Source organism: Canis lupus, chromosome 15 (assembly GCF_011100685.1).
Source record: "Canis lupus familiaris isolate Mischka breed German Shepherd chromosome 15, alternate assembly UU_Cfam_GSD_1.0, whole genome shotgun sequence".
Lineage (NCBI taxonomy): Eukaryota > Metazoa > Chordata > Mammalia > Carnivora > Canidae > Canis > Canis lupus.
In genome coordinates this window covers 7,032,181-7,044,949 of record NC_049236.1, presented here as the reverse complement: position 1 = coordinate 7,044,949, position 12,769 = coordinate 7,032,181, and the positions used below count along the sequence as shown (strand labels likewise).

The window sequence follows — 12,769 nt, the reverse complement described above, 5'->3', positions numbered from 1 at the left end:
AAGCATGATTTACAACAAAAAAATCCTAGCTTTTAATATTATTTTTATAATTATGGCACTTAATAAATATTCGTTGAGTGAATGATTCCTCATGGAAGTTCTTAAACATTATACTCAAATAACAATGTTTATCTATTGGCACTTACAAAAAGAAGAGGAATTTAAAAGTATCTATATACACCCTCCTTCAACTTACCAAAAAGAACACCTAAGAATATAAAACTACTTTACCTTATCATTAATTCAATCTCTGATGTTTTTCTAATATTGGCTAAATCTCCCATCAGTTCCTTTTGATTCACAAAGTAATTGTTCCAACCCTTCACCACTAGTAAGTCAACCCTGCAAATTTCCTGCTCCCTGATATTTCAATTTCACCAAGAAAAAAAGAAACTAGAAATCCCTCAATCTCTGATTCCACCTTCACCATGCCTATAAATTGATCAGCAAACTGTCCTCTTATAAGAAAAAGCAACCTTCTTAACCATGACTAAAAGTGCTTGCATTTGGGGACCCTCTCCCTTCTTTCAGCAAGCCATACCGTTGGTGTGTTATCTCCAGCTTCTCACCACCTCCATGTCAGTTTTTTCTCCTCTCTGCTTATAAGGAACCTATTTCCTAAGGAACTGCTACCCTCTTCTCTTTCCAACCAGCCAGAGAAAAAGCTCCTGATTATTTTTCTACTTCCTTCGATTCCCTCCCTAGCCCAATGCTGTCAGGCTACTGCTTCAACTGAAATGGGTTATTTTATTTTATTTTATTTTATTTATATAATTAAGTAATCTCTATCTCCAATATGGAGCTCGAACTCACAACCCTAAGATCAAGACTCACATGCTCTTCCAACTGAGCCAGTCACTCCCCCAACTGAAACTGTTGTAAAATTAGTCAATCACCTTGCAGCTACTTAACGCAATAAACATTTTTAGGTTTTATCTTACAAGGCTTCTCAGATATATCTGACACTGTCAATGATTCCATTTCATTGTCTTCTGGTTCTTATACTTCATTTCATTACTTATGTCTTCATATCCTTCATTGATCTTTTATATTCAGCCCTAAAGTCAATGGTTCCAAAATTCAAGGGCATCTGAAGCCCTTTAAAGGTCCGGTTAAGACATAAATTGTTGGGCTTCAACCCCAGAGTTTCTAACTCAGTAGGTATGGAGCAGGGTCCAAGAATATAAATTTCTAACAAATTTTCAGGTAATGCTGAGGCTGCTGATTGGGGGGACCACCTTGAAGCCACTTTCTATTTTTAAAGATTTTATTTATTTCTTTATTCATGAGAGACAGAGAGAGAGGCAAAGACACAGGCAGAGGGAGAAGCAGGCTCCATGCAGGGAGCCCGACGCGGGACTAGATCCCAGAACTCCAAGATCACACCCTGAGCCAATGGCAGGTGCTAAACAGCTGAGCCACCCAGGGATCCCACACTTTTTCTTTCTTTTTTTTTTTTTTAAGATTTTATTTCTTTATTCGTTAGAGACAGAGAGAGAAGCAGAGACACCGGCAGAGAGAGAAGCAGGCTCCTCACAGGACCCCAGAATCATGCCCTGAGCCAAAGGCAGAAACTCAACCTCCTGAGCCACCCAGCCATCCCCTGAAGCCACTGTGAAGCCCTAAATTAATCCATTTCCCAGCTTTCTACCTTGAGCTCTTCTCTCTACTTTTGTTTCCTGAATGATCTCATCCACATTCATAACTTCAACTATCACCTATATAGGATTACCAGATTTAGCAAATAAAAATATAAAAGCTTAGCAAAATTTGAATTTCAGATAAACAACACTTTCTTAGTGTAAGTATGTCCTAAGTATTGCATGTAACCTACTCATATTTTAAAAAAAAATTACTGGGATCCCTGGGTGGCGCAGCGGTTTAGCGCCTGCCTTTGGCCCAGGGCGCGATTCTGGAGACCCGGGATCGAATCCCACGTCGGGCTCCCGGTGCATGGAGCCTGCTTCTCTCTCTGCCTGTGTCTCTGCCTCTCTCTCTCTCTCTCTCTCTGACTACCATAAATAAAAAAAAAAAAAAAAATTACTGCTAAAGGGCGTCTGGGTGGTGCAGTTGGTTAGAAACTCTTGGTTTCTGGTCAGATTGTGATCTTGGGTCATGAGATCGAGCCCTGAGTTGGGCTCTGTGTTCAGTGTGGAGTCAGCTTGGGACTGTCTCCCTTTCCTTCTGCCCCTCCCCCATACTCACATTTTCTCTTGCTCTCTCAACTAAATAAATAAATCTTCAAAAAAAAAATCACTTAACTTGATAGTCAAATTTCCTGGGCATTCTATATTTTATCTAACACTAAACCTACAGATAGATTAACTTTCGTATCTAAATACTATATCCAGGGGATCCCTCGGTGGCTCAGCGGTTTGGCACCTGCCTTCGGCCCAGGGCGTGATCCTAGAGTCCCAGGATCGAGTCCCATGTCAGGTTCCCTGTGTGGAGCCTGCTTCTCCCTCTGCCTGTGTCTGTGCCTCTCTCTCTCTGTGTTTCTCATAAATAAATAAATAAAATCTTAAAAAAAAAAAAAACTATTCTCTTCTCTTTTGTGTTGAAATACTCAACCACTAAACCTACCACAATCTCTCACCTCTCCATGACTTGGCACACAACTCAAGTGCCACCTGCCCCACGAAGACTTCCCTTCCTCTCTAGACTTAAGGATTCCTTTTCCTATGCTCCCAATGCACCCTATACATTTCCTGTTACAGTAACTACATAATACTGTGACTTTGTATCTGTACAGAGATGGCACAAAGCAACAGAAAGAATACAAGTTTGACCCCAGTGCCTATTCCAGCTGTTACTGCCTTTGAATTTGGTAAATTACCAACCTCTCCTTTCCTCATTTCTCTCATTTGTTGTTTTTTTTTTTTTTTTTTTCAGTTCCCTCATTTCTATAATGGGGTAAAGATACTTGCCTCATATGGTTGTAGAATTTAAATGAGAATGCATAAAACATGCTTAGCATAGCTTTTGATGAGATGCACTCAATAACTAATTATCTCTTCTTCCTATATCTCTTACACTATCAATTCCCTTGAGAGCAGAGGTCCTGTCTTTCCATCTTTGTAGCTCTTCTGAGAACAAAATAACCAACACAACTTAGACGCAGTATCTGGGTTAAGGGTTTGGGATCTTGAACCAGACTGCCTGCATTCAAACCCTCACTCAACCACTGAATGAGTTGTGTGACTTTTAACAAATGACTATCTGTGGCTCAGCATCTTCATGTGTAAAGCAAGAAGAGTAACAGTATTTAACTCCTAGGGTCATGTGCATCAAATGGATTAATATAGCTAAACTACTTAAAACAATGTTGAACAAGAGCTATGAAATTTATGATAAGCAGCAATAAAAACTCACTGAATAAATGACAGCTCAAATATAATTTTAAATCCAGAAGACGGGATCCCTGGGTGGCGCAGCGGTTTGGCGCCTGCCTTTGGCCCAGGGCGCGATCCTGGAGACCCGGGATCGAATCCCACGTCGGGCTCCCGGTGCATGGAGCCTGCTTCTCCCTCTGCCTGTGTCTCTGCCTCTCTCTCTCTCTCTCTCTCTCTGTGACTATCATAAATAAATAAAAATTTAAAAAAAAAAAAAAAAAATAAATAAATAAATAAATCCAGAAGACTCTTAATAGAGGTATTCCCCACTTTTCAAAAGCTTGCGTAATGCCACTTCACTTTTACAAAAGATTTACATATTATTAGCACCTGTTTTCGCTAACCAAAAAAAAAAACTGAAGATTTTTGCTTTTATGAGAAAAGGCAAAAAGCGAAAATAGCCTTCAGCTTTGTTTTGTAGCATGCAGTTATAGAGGCAGCCTGAATCCTGAGAAGGAAGAAGTGAGAGCAGCACCACCAAGCTCCTTTCCCAGGAAGCACATTCAGTACCTCAGCATCAACCACCTCAGCTGCTATAGCTCTGAACTATGTGAGCATCAAAGCTTTATCTAGATTTATTTTGTGCATGTCAGTAAGATAGGTCCTAAGGCATCACAAAAGCCTAATCTAGGAATGCTCAAAACTTTTTCCATAATAAATTAGTGGTAATCATTTCTTTTTTTTTTTTTTTAAGATTTATTTCTTTATTCCTGATAGACAGAGAGACAGAGACACAGGCAGAGGGAGAAGCAGGCTCCATGCCGGGAGCCCGACACAGGACTTGATCCCGGGACTCCAGGATCGTGCCCTGGGCGAAAGGCAGGCGCTAAACCGCTGAACCACCCAGGGATCCCCAATCATTTCATTTTAACACCATTGCAACCTACAAAATTCTCCTAGGAACATTACTTTCAGTAGTGGTGGGGCAGCAGGAGAAGGCTGCATATCAAAAAATATTAAGTATTACAAAGAGAACTGAGTTGGTCCCTATCTACTTAAATTTAAAATGTAAAAAAAAAAAAAAAAATTAAAATGTAAGCTGTTGGGGTACCTGAGTGGCTCAGCCAGTTAAGCACCCAACTTGATTTTGGCTCAGGTTATGATCTCAGGGTCTTGGGCTCTGCATTCAGCAGGGAGTCTGCCTGTCCCTCTCCCCCTGCTCTGCCCCCTGCTCTCTCTTTCTCTAAGATAAATAAAATCTTTAAAAAAAAAAAAGAAAAAAGTAAGCTGTTAGGCAGATTTTCATTATCACAATTTTGGCATTCAGAAAGAACATTCAACTCATAGCACAATATTTGTTAAATTTATATACTACAGACAAGGCATAATGAAAGAAAACTTGGATCTGGAATTTTTAAAAACTGGTTTTGTATCCCAACTTTGCCTTGGGACCTTAGTGAAGCCCCTTCTTTCTTCAGGCCCAGTTTCTTCATCATGAAATAAAGGCTCTTTTATTCCAGTTATCAAGCATGTACCTTGTGCCAGTCATTGCACTAGGAATCGAGGCTTCCAGACTCTGTATGAAAACAAAATTCATTGACCTGGAGATGCCACAGCAAAAGTGAAAGCAGTGATTTTTTTTTTATACAAAAAAAAAAAAAAAAAAAAAAAAAGATTAATTCTACCAGAGTGACCAGTATGCTATGTCTTAAAGAGGAGACAAATTTTTGCCACACTGCCTAGTTCAGAATACCACAGGCAGAAGAAATGGCATGTGCAAAGGTGAGGAAACAAAACTCAACAGAATATGACTTCGAATAAAATGCAGATAGTTTGCAGGTAAACAGATTCAAAAAGGTGAGAAGGATGACCAATGATACTGAAGACAGAAACAAAGGCTGGAAACATAGATAGTTTGGAGGTTACACTACAAAGTTCATGCTTCATCATGCATGAGGAGGCTGGGTCTTTAAAGGTAGTGATGGCATCAGATCTGTGGAGGTACAATAGCATCATTACACAGGGTTTTGCTGGGGATAGTGACTGAAGGTAAAGGGATGAGTAGGAAGTTGTTATAAAAGTTAAAATGAGAAAAAATGACATAGGAACGAAAAGGCAGAGACAGTAAAAAAAAAAAAAAATACTTCAAAGGTAGAATCCAAAAAACTTGGCACACAAATGGTTACTTCTGGAAGAAGAGTAAGAATTTAGTATCTAGGGGGAAAATAAATGTCATGGATGCCACGCCTCATCCCCACCCCACATTCTATACACAGTGTCTCAGATGCCTTCTCAGCACAGCACTCTAGGGAGACAAAATCTGTTTGGCATCCCTGTTCTGGAATAACATTGCCTTTGAGATGGGATGAGAAATAAAATATTAGCATTATTATTTATTATTGTTATTATAATTCATATTTTTAATATCATTGATTTGCTTATGCTGTAACTGAAGAGTATCAAGCAAAAGAACTGTGCAAAAACAAAAAACAAAAAAAAAAAAATCATTCTTCACCAAAACAAATAACCAATGTCTTCATACTGATCTCCACAGATTTCCAAGCTGGGTCCCTAAGGGTACCTAGATGATCTTTCTGAGTATGTTTATCTTACTCTCCCACTTAAAATCCTGCAATCTCTTCCCATTGCTCTCTTCCCACGGGGTCTTCCCAGAGAGACCAAAATTCATAAAAAGGTCCTAAAGTCCTGCATGATCTGGCCTCAAACAACCTACAGAGCCTCATTCTAGAAGCAAGATAACAGGCTTTGAAGTCTAACTACCTGGATCTGAATCTACTCTGCCACTTATGAGCTGTGATCCCTGGTAAACTGCTTGACTTCTTTGCACTTTGGTTGCCTCATCTGTAACATGGGGATAATGCAGTTGTGAGAATGGTGCCTGGCATAGTCTAAGCACATATAAATATCAGTAAGTTAATATTTATAATATATGTCTTTATGATAGAATATATACAAGTTGATACATAAATACTACCTATTAGTGTTGTTGTTATGATCAACATTACCGTCATCACCATTTGCATATGTTTTCTGTTCCAAGGCTCACTGGTCTTGCAGTTCTTCAAAAGAACCGTGCAACGTAGGGCATCCCTATATACAGATTGCTCTGTCTGAAACACTCTCCATGCCTTTGCCTAGTCAATTCATTCTTCATAATTCGGCTTTCGCATCCTTCCCTCATGGAAGCCTTCCCTAGCCAACCTCTGCCCCCAACCAAAACTAGGTCAGAGTCCCCATTTTAGGCTTTTCTTGCAGAGCACTTGTCATAGTTTGTAATTATATATATCATTTGATCAATTACTTGTATAATGTCTATCACCCTTACTAACCTATAAGCTCAACGAGGAGAGGGATTAAACTGACTCCTCAGTCTCCTGGAATAGAACGGACCACAGATACAGAATAAAAGGAAACTACTGTCAGATACAAGAGAAATTAAAAAAAAAAAAATGTACCAAGTATAGAAAAATGGTAATACGTAGTACTTTTTACAAAAAGAAATACACAGTTTCTGAGATCTTTTCTCACTTAAAGAGAAATCTGATTTACTCATCTAATGGGGGGAAAAAAGTTTGGGTTGTTTGTTTCAACATACAAGTCAGAAATTGCCTAACTAAAAATCTGAATTCACCAGGTAGAAAAGAATAAAAAAAAAATTTTTTTTTAAATGAAATGCTTACTTGAGCATTGTCAGGTTCTTCTTTAATTTTGTCCAGAAGCTCCTGCTGCGGTGCCATTGCTTTGCCACATTCACCATCCAATGGCTCTTTCATTCTAATTTTTTATGTAAAGGAATTCCCCAGCCTTAAACTAATAGACTTCTTCTTGGTAAAGGGCAGATGGACTCCTAAAATACAACATAAAGCATTGGCACTCGAGTTTATTCTTTTTTTTTTTTTTTTTCTCCTTCACATTTATCTATATTAAAAGCTTTGTGTTGAGCACAAGGCTTCAAAGTTGAGCCTTTGAAAAACAACGCTTCTGGGGCCAGGACTAATTCTGTCCTCCCCCATTCCTGCCTTCTGCTCTTTTAATAAGTTATCTTCACATGAGAAAAGTCTTCTGGGGGTGTGGTGGGGGACACCCAGGCAGCTCGATCAGTTAAGCACCCAACTCTTGACTTTTGGTTCAGGTCAATGAACTCAGAATCCTGGGATGGAGCCTCCTGCTCAGACTCCACGGGCTGGGTGCTGGGTGCAGAGCCTGCTTAAGATCAAGAGTCCCTCTCCCTCCACCCGCGCCTCCCACTCCCTCTGTAAAATAAAGAAATGAAATGAAATGAAATGAAATGAAATGAAATGAAATGAAATAAAAAATAAAATAAAATGAAAAATAAAATAAAATGAAATAAATAAAACAAAACAAAACGAAATCAAATGAAATAAAATCAAATGAAATAAATAAAATAAAATAAATAAAATAAAATAATAAAGTAAAATAAAGTAAAATAAAATAAAATAAAATAAAATAAAATAAAATAAAATAAAATAAAAAATAGAAGGTAAAATAAAACAAGGAAAGTCTTCTGGAAGTAGTCCCCGCGTCCCCAGTAACTTTACAAACACTCTATCAAATGTTGCAGTTCCGTGGGGGTGGGGGGTGAGACCGGCTGGCTGTCCAGGACGAGGGAAGAAGTCATCAAGCACTTGGAGGAGAGGACTCAGAAGCACAGTTTCTGACTGATCAGCTTCTACTTCTCCCAGCGGGGCGCCCAGCACGCTCCCCACCGCCACCCCGAGCTCGGCCTTTCCTGGGGGCCTCCCCAAGGGCCCCGTGTCAGGCCCCAACGACGGCCTAGCTCCAGATGCGGCTCGCAGGTGAACGCCAGAGAGGCCCCTGTCTAAAGCGGTCCTGCCCCTTCTGGGGTCTCGAGGGTCTCCGGGGCCCTGGGATCTCAGGGGTCCAGGGGGCTCCAGGGTCTCAGGGTCTCCGAGGTCTCCGGGTCTGGGGGGGAGGGCGGTTTCCCGGGGTCTCCGGGGTCTCGGGGATCTCTAGGGTATCGGGGGTCCCGGGGTCTCGGGGGTCTCCCGGGTTCCCGGGCGGGGTGTTCGGGGTCTCAGGGGTCTCCCGGGGTCTCGGGGGTCTCCAGGGTCCCGGGGTCTCGGGGGTCTCCGGGGTCCCGGGGTTTCCGGGGTCCCGTAAGTCTCCCAGGGTCTCCGGGGTCTCGGGGGTCTCCCGAGGTCTCCAGGGTCCCGAGGTCTCGGGGTCTCCCGAGGTTTCGGGAGTCTCGGGGTCTCCGGAGTCTCGGGGTCTCAGGGGTCTCCGGGGTCTCGGGGGTCTCCGGGGTCTCGGAAGTCGGGGTCTCCGAGGTCTCGGGGATCTCCGGGGTCTCGGGGGTCTCCCGAGGTCTCCGGGGTCTCGGGGTCTCCCAAGGTCTCGGGGGTCTCCCGAGGTCTCCGGGGTCTCCCGAGGTCTCCGGGGCCCCGAGGTCTCCCAAGGTCTCGGGAGTCTCCGAGGTCTCGGGGGTCTCGGGGTCTCGAGGGTGTCGGGGGTCCCGGGGTCTCCCGGGTCTCGGGGGTCTCGGGGGTCTCCAGGGTCCCCGGCCGTCCAGCCCGAGCCGCAGGGCGCCCCCAGAGCCGTCTTTACCCTCGTCTTTACCGCCGGGCCGGACGTGCAAATGGGCACCAGGCGGGGGAACCTGCGGGGAACGGGAGGACGACTTCGGGCCGCTCGCCACGGTCACGACGACCCCGGGCGCTCATCCCTGCTCCCGGGGCCGCTTCGCTCCGCAAGTGTCGCCCGCGCCGACCAGCCCCGCGCCCGCCGCCGCCGCAGGCAGAGCGGGCAGGGCGGGCAGGGCGGGCGCCCCGCAAGCCCCTGTCACCGCGTCCCCGCCGCGCTCCCGGCGCCGCCCCCGCCCGGGGCCGCCTCGTCACGTGGCGCGCCCGCCGCCCCGCCCCGCCGCGCCGCCGCCGCGCTCACCTTCGGGTCGCCTCCCTGCTCCCGCGGAGCCCCGGCTGGGTCGCGGGGTGGGGTGGGGAGCCGGGGCCCGAACCCACAGCTCCGCGCGCCGGGCACGGGGATGATGCTCTCCTACTGCACTTGTTCCGCCTGGGCCATCGCAACGCAACGCGGGGCCAACCGCGCATGCGCAGCCCTGTCTCCGCCCCTCCTTTTCCCGTCATGCTCTGGGCCTGAGCCGAGGAGATCTTCCCAGGATTCCTCTCTCCTCAGTGATGGCTGACTTCTTAAAGAGACCAAGACCCGAGGATGAAAAGGTAGCAAATAGGCTTTGTGGGGGAGGGGAGGGGGGACAAAACAAAGTTGGGGGCACTGCAAATACTCTGCACAGTTTTGCACAAAGATGGCCTCCTAAGAGAGCGTAAGAATAAATAATGGCTATTTGTTAAGCCAAGGGCTCATGACTCCTTGACCTCCATCAATCCACTTAGTCCTCACTGCAGCCCCAAGAGGTACAAATTTTTATCTCACATATAAATGTAAACAGATTAACTTGGTCCAAGTCAAGATTTGTTGCTTTTTTTTTGTATTCAGAATTATTATTTTTGATTGGTGACTGCTGCATAATATTCTGCGTTATGAATATGCGACAATTAGTCTGCCGTTGATGTACCTTGGAGTTGTTTCTTTCTTTTTTTTTTTTTTTTTTGGAGTTGTTTCCAGGTTGCAGTTGACTAGCAATTATGCTGCTGTGACCTTTCCTGCCCCTTGTTGCACAGATGCTGGGTGTAGGCCTTGCTTGTTACGTACGTATGAGACTTAAGGGGATGATGCCAAGCAATTCCGCGCCCCCACCAGCCATCGGTGAGAGACCCAGCTGCCCCATCCTCACCTGTAAGCACCACTGTACATCTTTTCAAGTTTAACCTTTCGGGGGGGGGGGGGGGGGGCGAGGGATAGTGGTATCTCATTGTGGAGTTTGTTTCTTTGGATTTGGGGTGATTTGTTTTTTGGCTTTTGGGTTTTTTTTAAGATTTTATTTTTAATTAATCTCCGCCACCAACATGGGGCCCAAAATCAGCACCTGGGTGTCAAGAGTCTCTCTCTTCAATAGCCGAGCCAACCAGGTGCCCCTCATTGTGGTTTTAATGTGGATTTCCCAGATGTCTAATAGGGTTGAGCCATTTTTTTTATGTTTCTCGATACCTGGACATTCTCTTTTATAAAGTGCCTATTTAAGAGTCTCATCCACTTTTGTATGGGGTTGTCTGTCATTTTATTATGGACATTGTCTGTCATTTTATTATGGGGTTGTCTGTCATTTTATTATGGACATTTTATTATGGACATTTTATTATGTATTCTAGATATGAGTCCTTTGTTGAGATAATGTATGCCATGTAAAGATCTTCTCCCACTCAGCAGCCAGCATTTCCACTTGATTACTGGTTGGCGTCTTTAACGAACATAAAAGACCTTTATGGGTGGTGCTTCTTGTGTCCTGTTAAGAAATATTTTCCTACCAACAGTGCTGATTAATTGTTAGGATTGTTATTACTTTGTCCTCATCTAGCTCTGCAATCCACTTGAAGTTGAGTTTTGTGTATGGTGTGAGGTAAGTCAGGTTTCATTTTTTACACGTAAATGTTAAATTGACTAAGAACTATTTTTTTAAAGATCTTATTTATTTAATCATGAGAGAGAGAGGCAGAGACACGGGCAGAAGGAGAAGCAGGCTCCATGCAGGAGCCCAACGTGGGACTCCATCCCAGGACCCCAGGGTCACGCCCTGGGCTGAAGGTGGCGCTAAACCGCTGAGCCACCCGGGCTGCCCGACTAAGAACTATTTTTGAAAGTTTGTCCTTTCCCCTATTGCTCTGCACTGTCACCCTTGCATAAACAAGTTATCTATAAATGTGTGGATTTGTTTCAGGACTATGCAATCTATTCATTTTGTCTCTCTTTGTGGAAATGTCACATTGTCTTAATTTCTGTAACAGCTTTACAGGAAATCTTGATGTCTGGTAGAAAAAAAGTCTTCCTTCCCATTATGATCTTCAAAATTGTTTTGGCTTTTCTTGGTCCTTTGTATATCCATATAAATGTTATTTTTTAAGGATTTTATTTTTAAATAATCTCTACACCCAATGTGAGGCTCAAACTCAGAACTCCAAGATCAAAGAGTCCTCTGACTGAGCCAGCCAGGCACCCCCATATAAATTTTAGAATCTGCTTGCCAAATGTGACCAAATTTTCCATATATGTTTTAAACTCCCCCAGAATTTTGGTTAGTATTGCACTGGGTGCCAAATGTGACCAAATTTTCCATATATGTTTTAAACTCACCCAGAATTTTGGTTAGTATAGCACTGAAGCTATAGACTTGTTTTGGAGAATTGGCATTTGTTATTCATTGTGTTGAATTGAGTCCCCCAAAAAGATATGGTGACCTCAGAATATGACTTTATGTGAAAATAGCATTGTTGTAGATGTAATTAGAGTAGGATTGACCCTTAATAATTAGAGTAGCTGGTCATATTAAAGTAGGATTGACCCTTAATAATCCAATATAACTCATGTCCTTATAAGAAGAGGAGACATAGAGACTGACACTTGGGGAAAGAACACCAGAAGATAATTGAGGCAGAAAGTGCAGTACTTACAGCTGCAAACCAAGGAATGGCAAGGATTAATGGTAAACAAACAAAAGCTAGAAGAGACAAGGAAGGAGTCTCCCATCTGGATTTCAGAGAGAAGAAGGCTCTGCTGATACCATAATTTTAGACATCAAGCCTACAGAACTGTAAGACAATAAATTTCTGTTTGTAGCACTTTCTTACAGCAGGCCTAGGAAACTAATATGATTGAATCTTCCAATCCATGAAAATAGTATATCTCTCCATTTATTTCTGTAATTTCTCTTGATGATGGTTTGTAGTTTTTTTTTTTTTTTTAAGATTTTATTTATTTATTCATGAGAGACACACAGAGAGAGACAGAGATACAGGCAGAGGGAGAAGCAGGCTCCTGCAGGGACCCTGATGTGGGACTCAATCCCGGGACTCCAGGATCACACCCTGGACCGCAGGCAGGTGCTAAACTGCTAAGCCATCCAGGGATCCCCTATAGTTTTTAAGTATAGAGATGGCACATCTTTTTTAGATTTATCCTAGATCTTTGATATTTAATAGTTTTTTAAAAAAGATTTACCCACTTATTTATTTTTTTTTAATTTTTTTTAATTTTTATTTATTTATGATAGTCACAGAGAGAGAGAGCGAGAGAGAGAGAGAGAGAGAGAGAGGCAGAGACACAGGCAGAGGGAGAAGCAGGCTCCATGCACCGGGAGCCCGACGTGGGATTCGATCCCGGATCTCCAGGATCGCGCCCTGGGCCAAAGGCAGGCGCTAAACCGCTGCGCCACCCAGGGATCCCTACCCACTTATTTAAAAGAGAGAGCACAAGAGGACTGGTGGGGGGCAGAGGAAGAGAATCTCTAGGCAGATACTCTGCTA

At 43.4% G+C, this 12,769-nt stretch overlaps 2 protein-coding genes and 1 long non-coding RNA gene across 7 annotated transcripts in view; 1 reads left to right on the top strand and 2 right to left on the bottom strand.

The window, feature by feature from the left end:
- The window catches only part of ZMYM6 (zinc finger MYM-type containing 6), a 41,232-nt gene extending 31,790 nt beyond the window's left edge, over positions 1–9,442 (bottom strand). For 2 of the 5 annotated variants that reach the window (XM_038557961.1, XM_038557962.1), the window contains exons 1-2: positions 8,940–9,149; positions 7,034–7,200 (exon numbers count right to left, since the gene is read on the bottom strand). In XM_038557961.1, coding sequence (XP_038413889.1) covers positions 7,034–7,126 — 93 coding nt within the window. In that variant the 5' untranslated portion in view covers positions 7,127–7,200; positions 8,940–9,149. Of the gene's footprint in view, positions 1–7,033; positions 7,201–8,939; positions 9,150–9,275 lie in introns of those variants that run through there. The other 3 variants (XM_038557959.1, XM_038557958.1, XM_038557960.1) reach the window with 3 other exon arrangements.
- On the bottom strand, positions 8,410–9,055 carry LOC111090138 (cuticle collagen 34-like). Its single transcript, XM_038557632.1, has 2 exons — positions 9,050–9,055; positions 8,410–8,991 (listed from the first exon to the last, which is right to left on the bottom strand). Exons 1-2 carry the CDS (start codon positions 9,053–9,055, stop codon positions 8,410–8,412), a joined length of 588 nt encoding a protein of 195 aa, XP_038413560.1.
- LOC119869284 lies at positions 9,270–12,184 on the top strand. The gene is made up of 3 exons (XR_005370186.1): positions 9,270–9,571; positions 10,034–10,148; positions 10,932–12,184. It is a non-coding gene; the product is annotated as an uncharacterized LOC119869284 (long non-coding RNA).
- Positions 12,185–12,769: the final 585 nt, after the last annotated feature.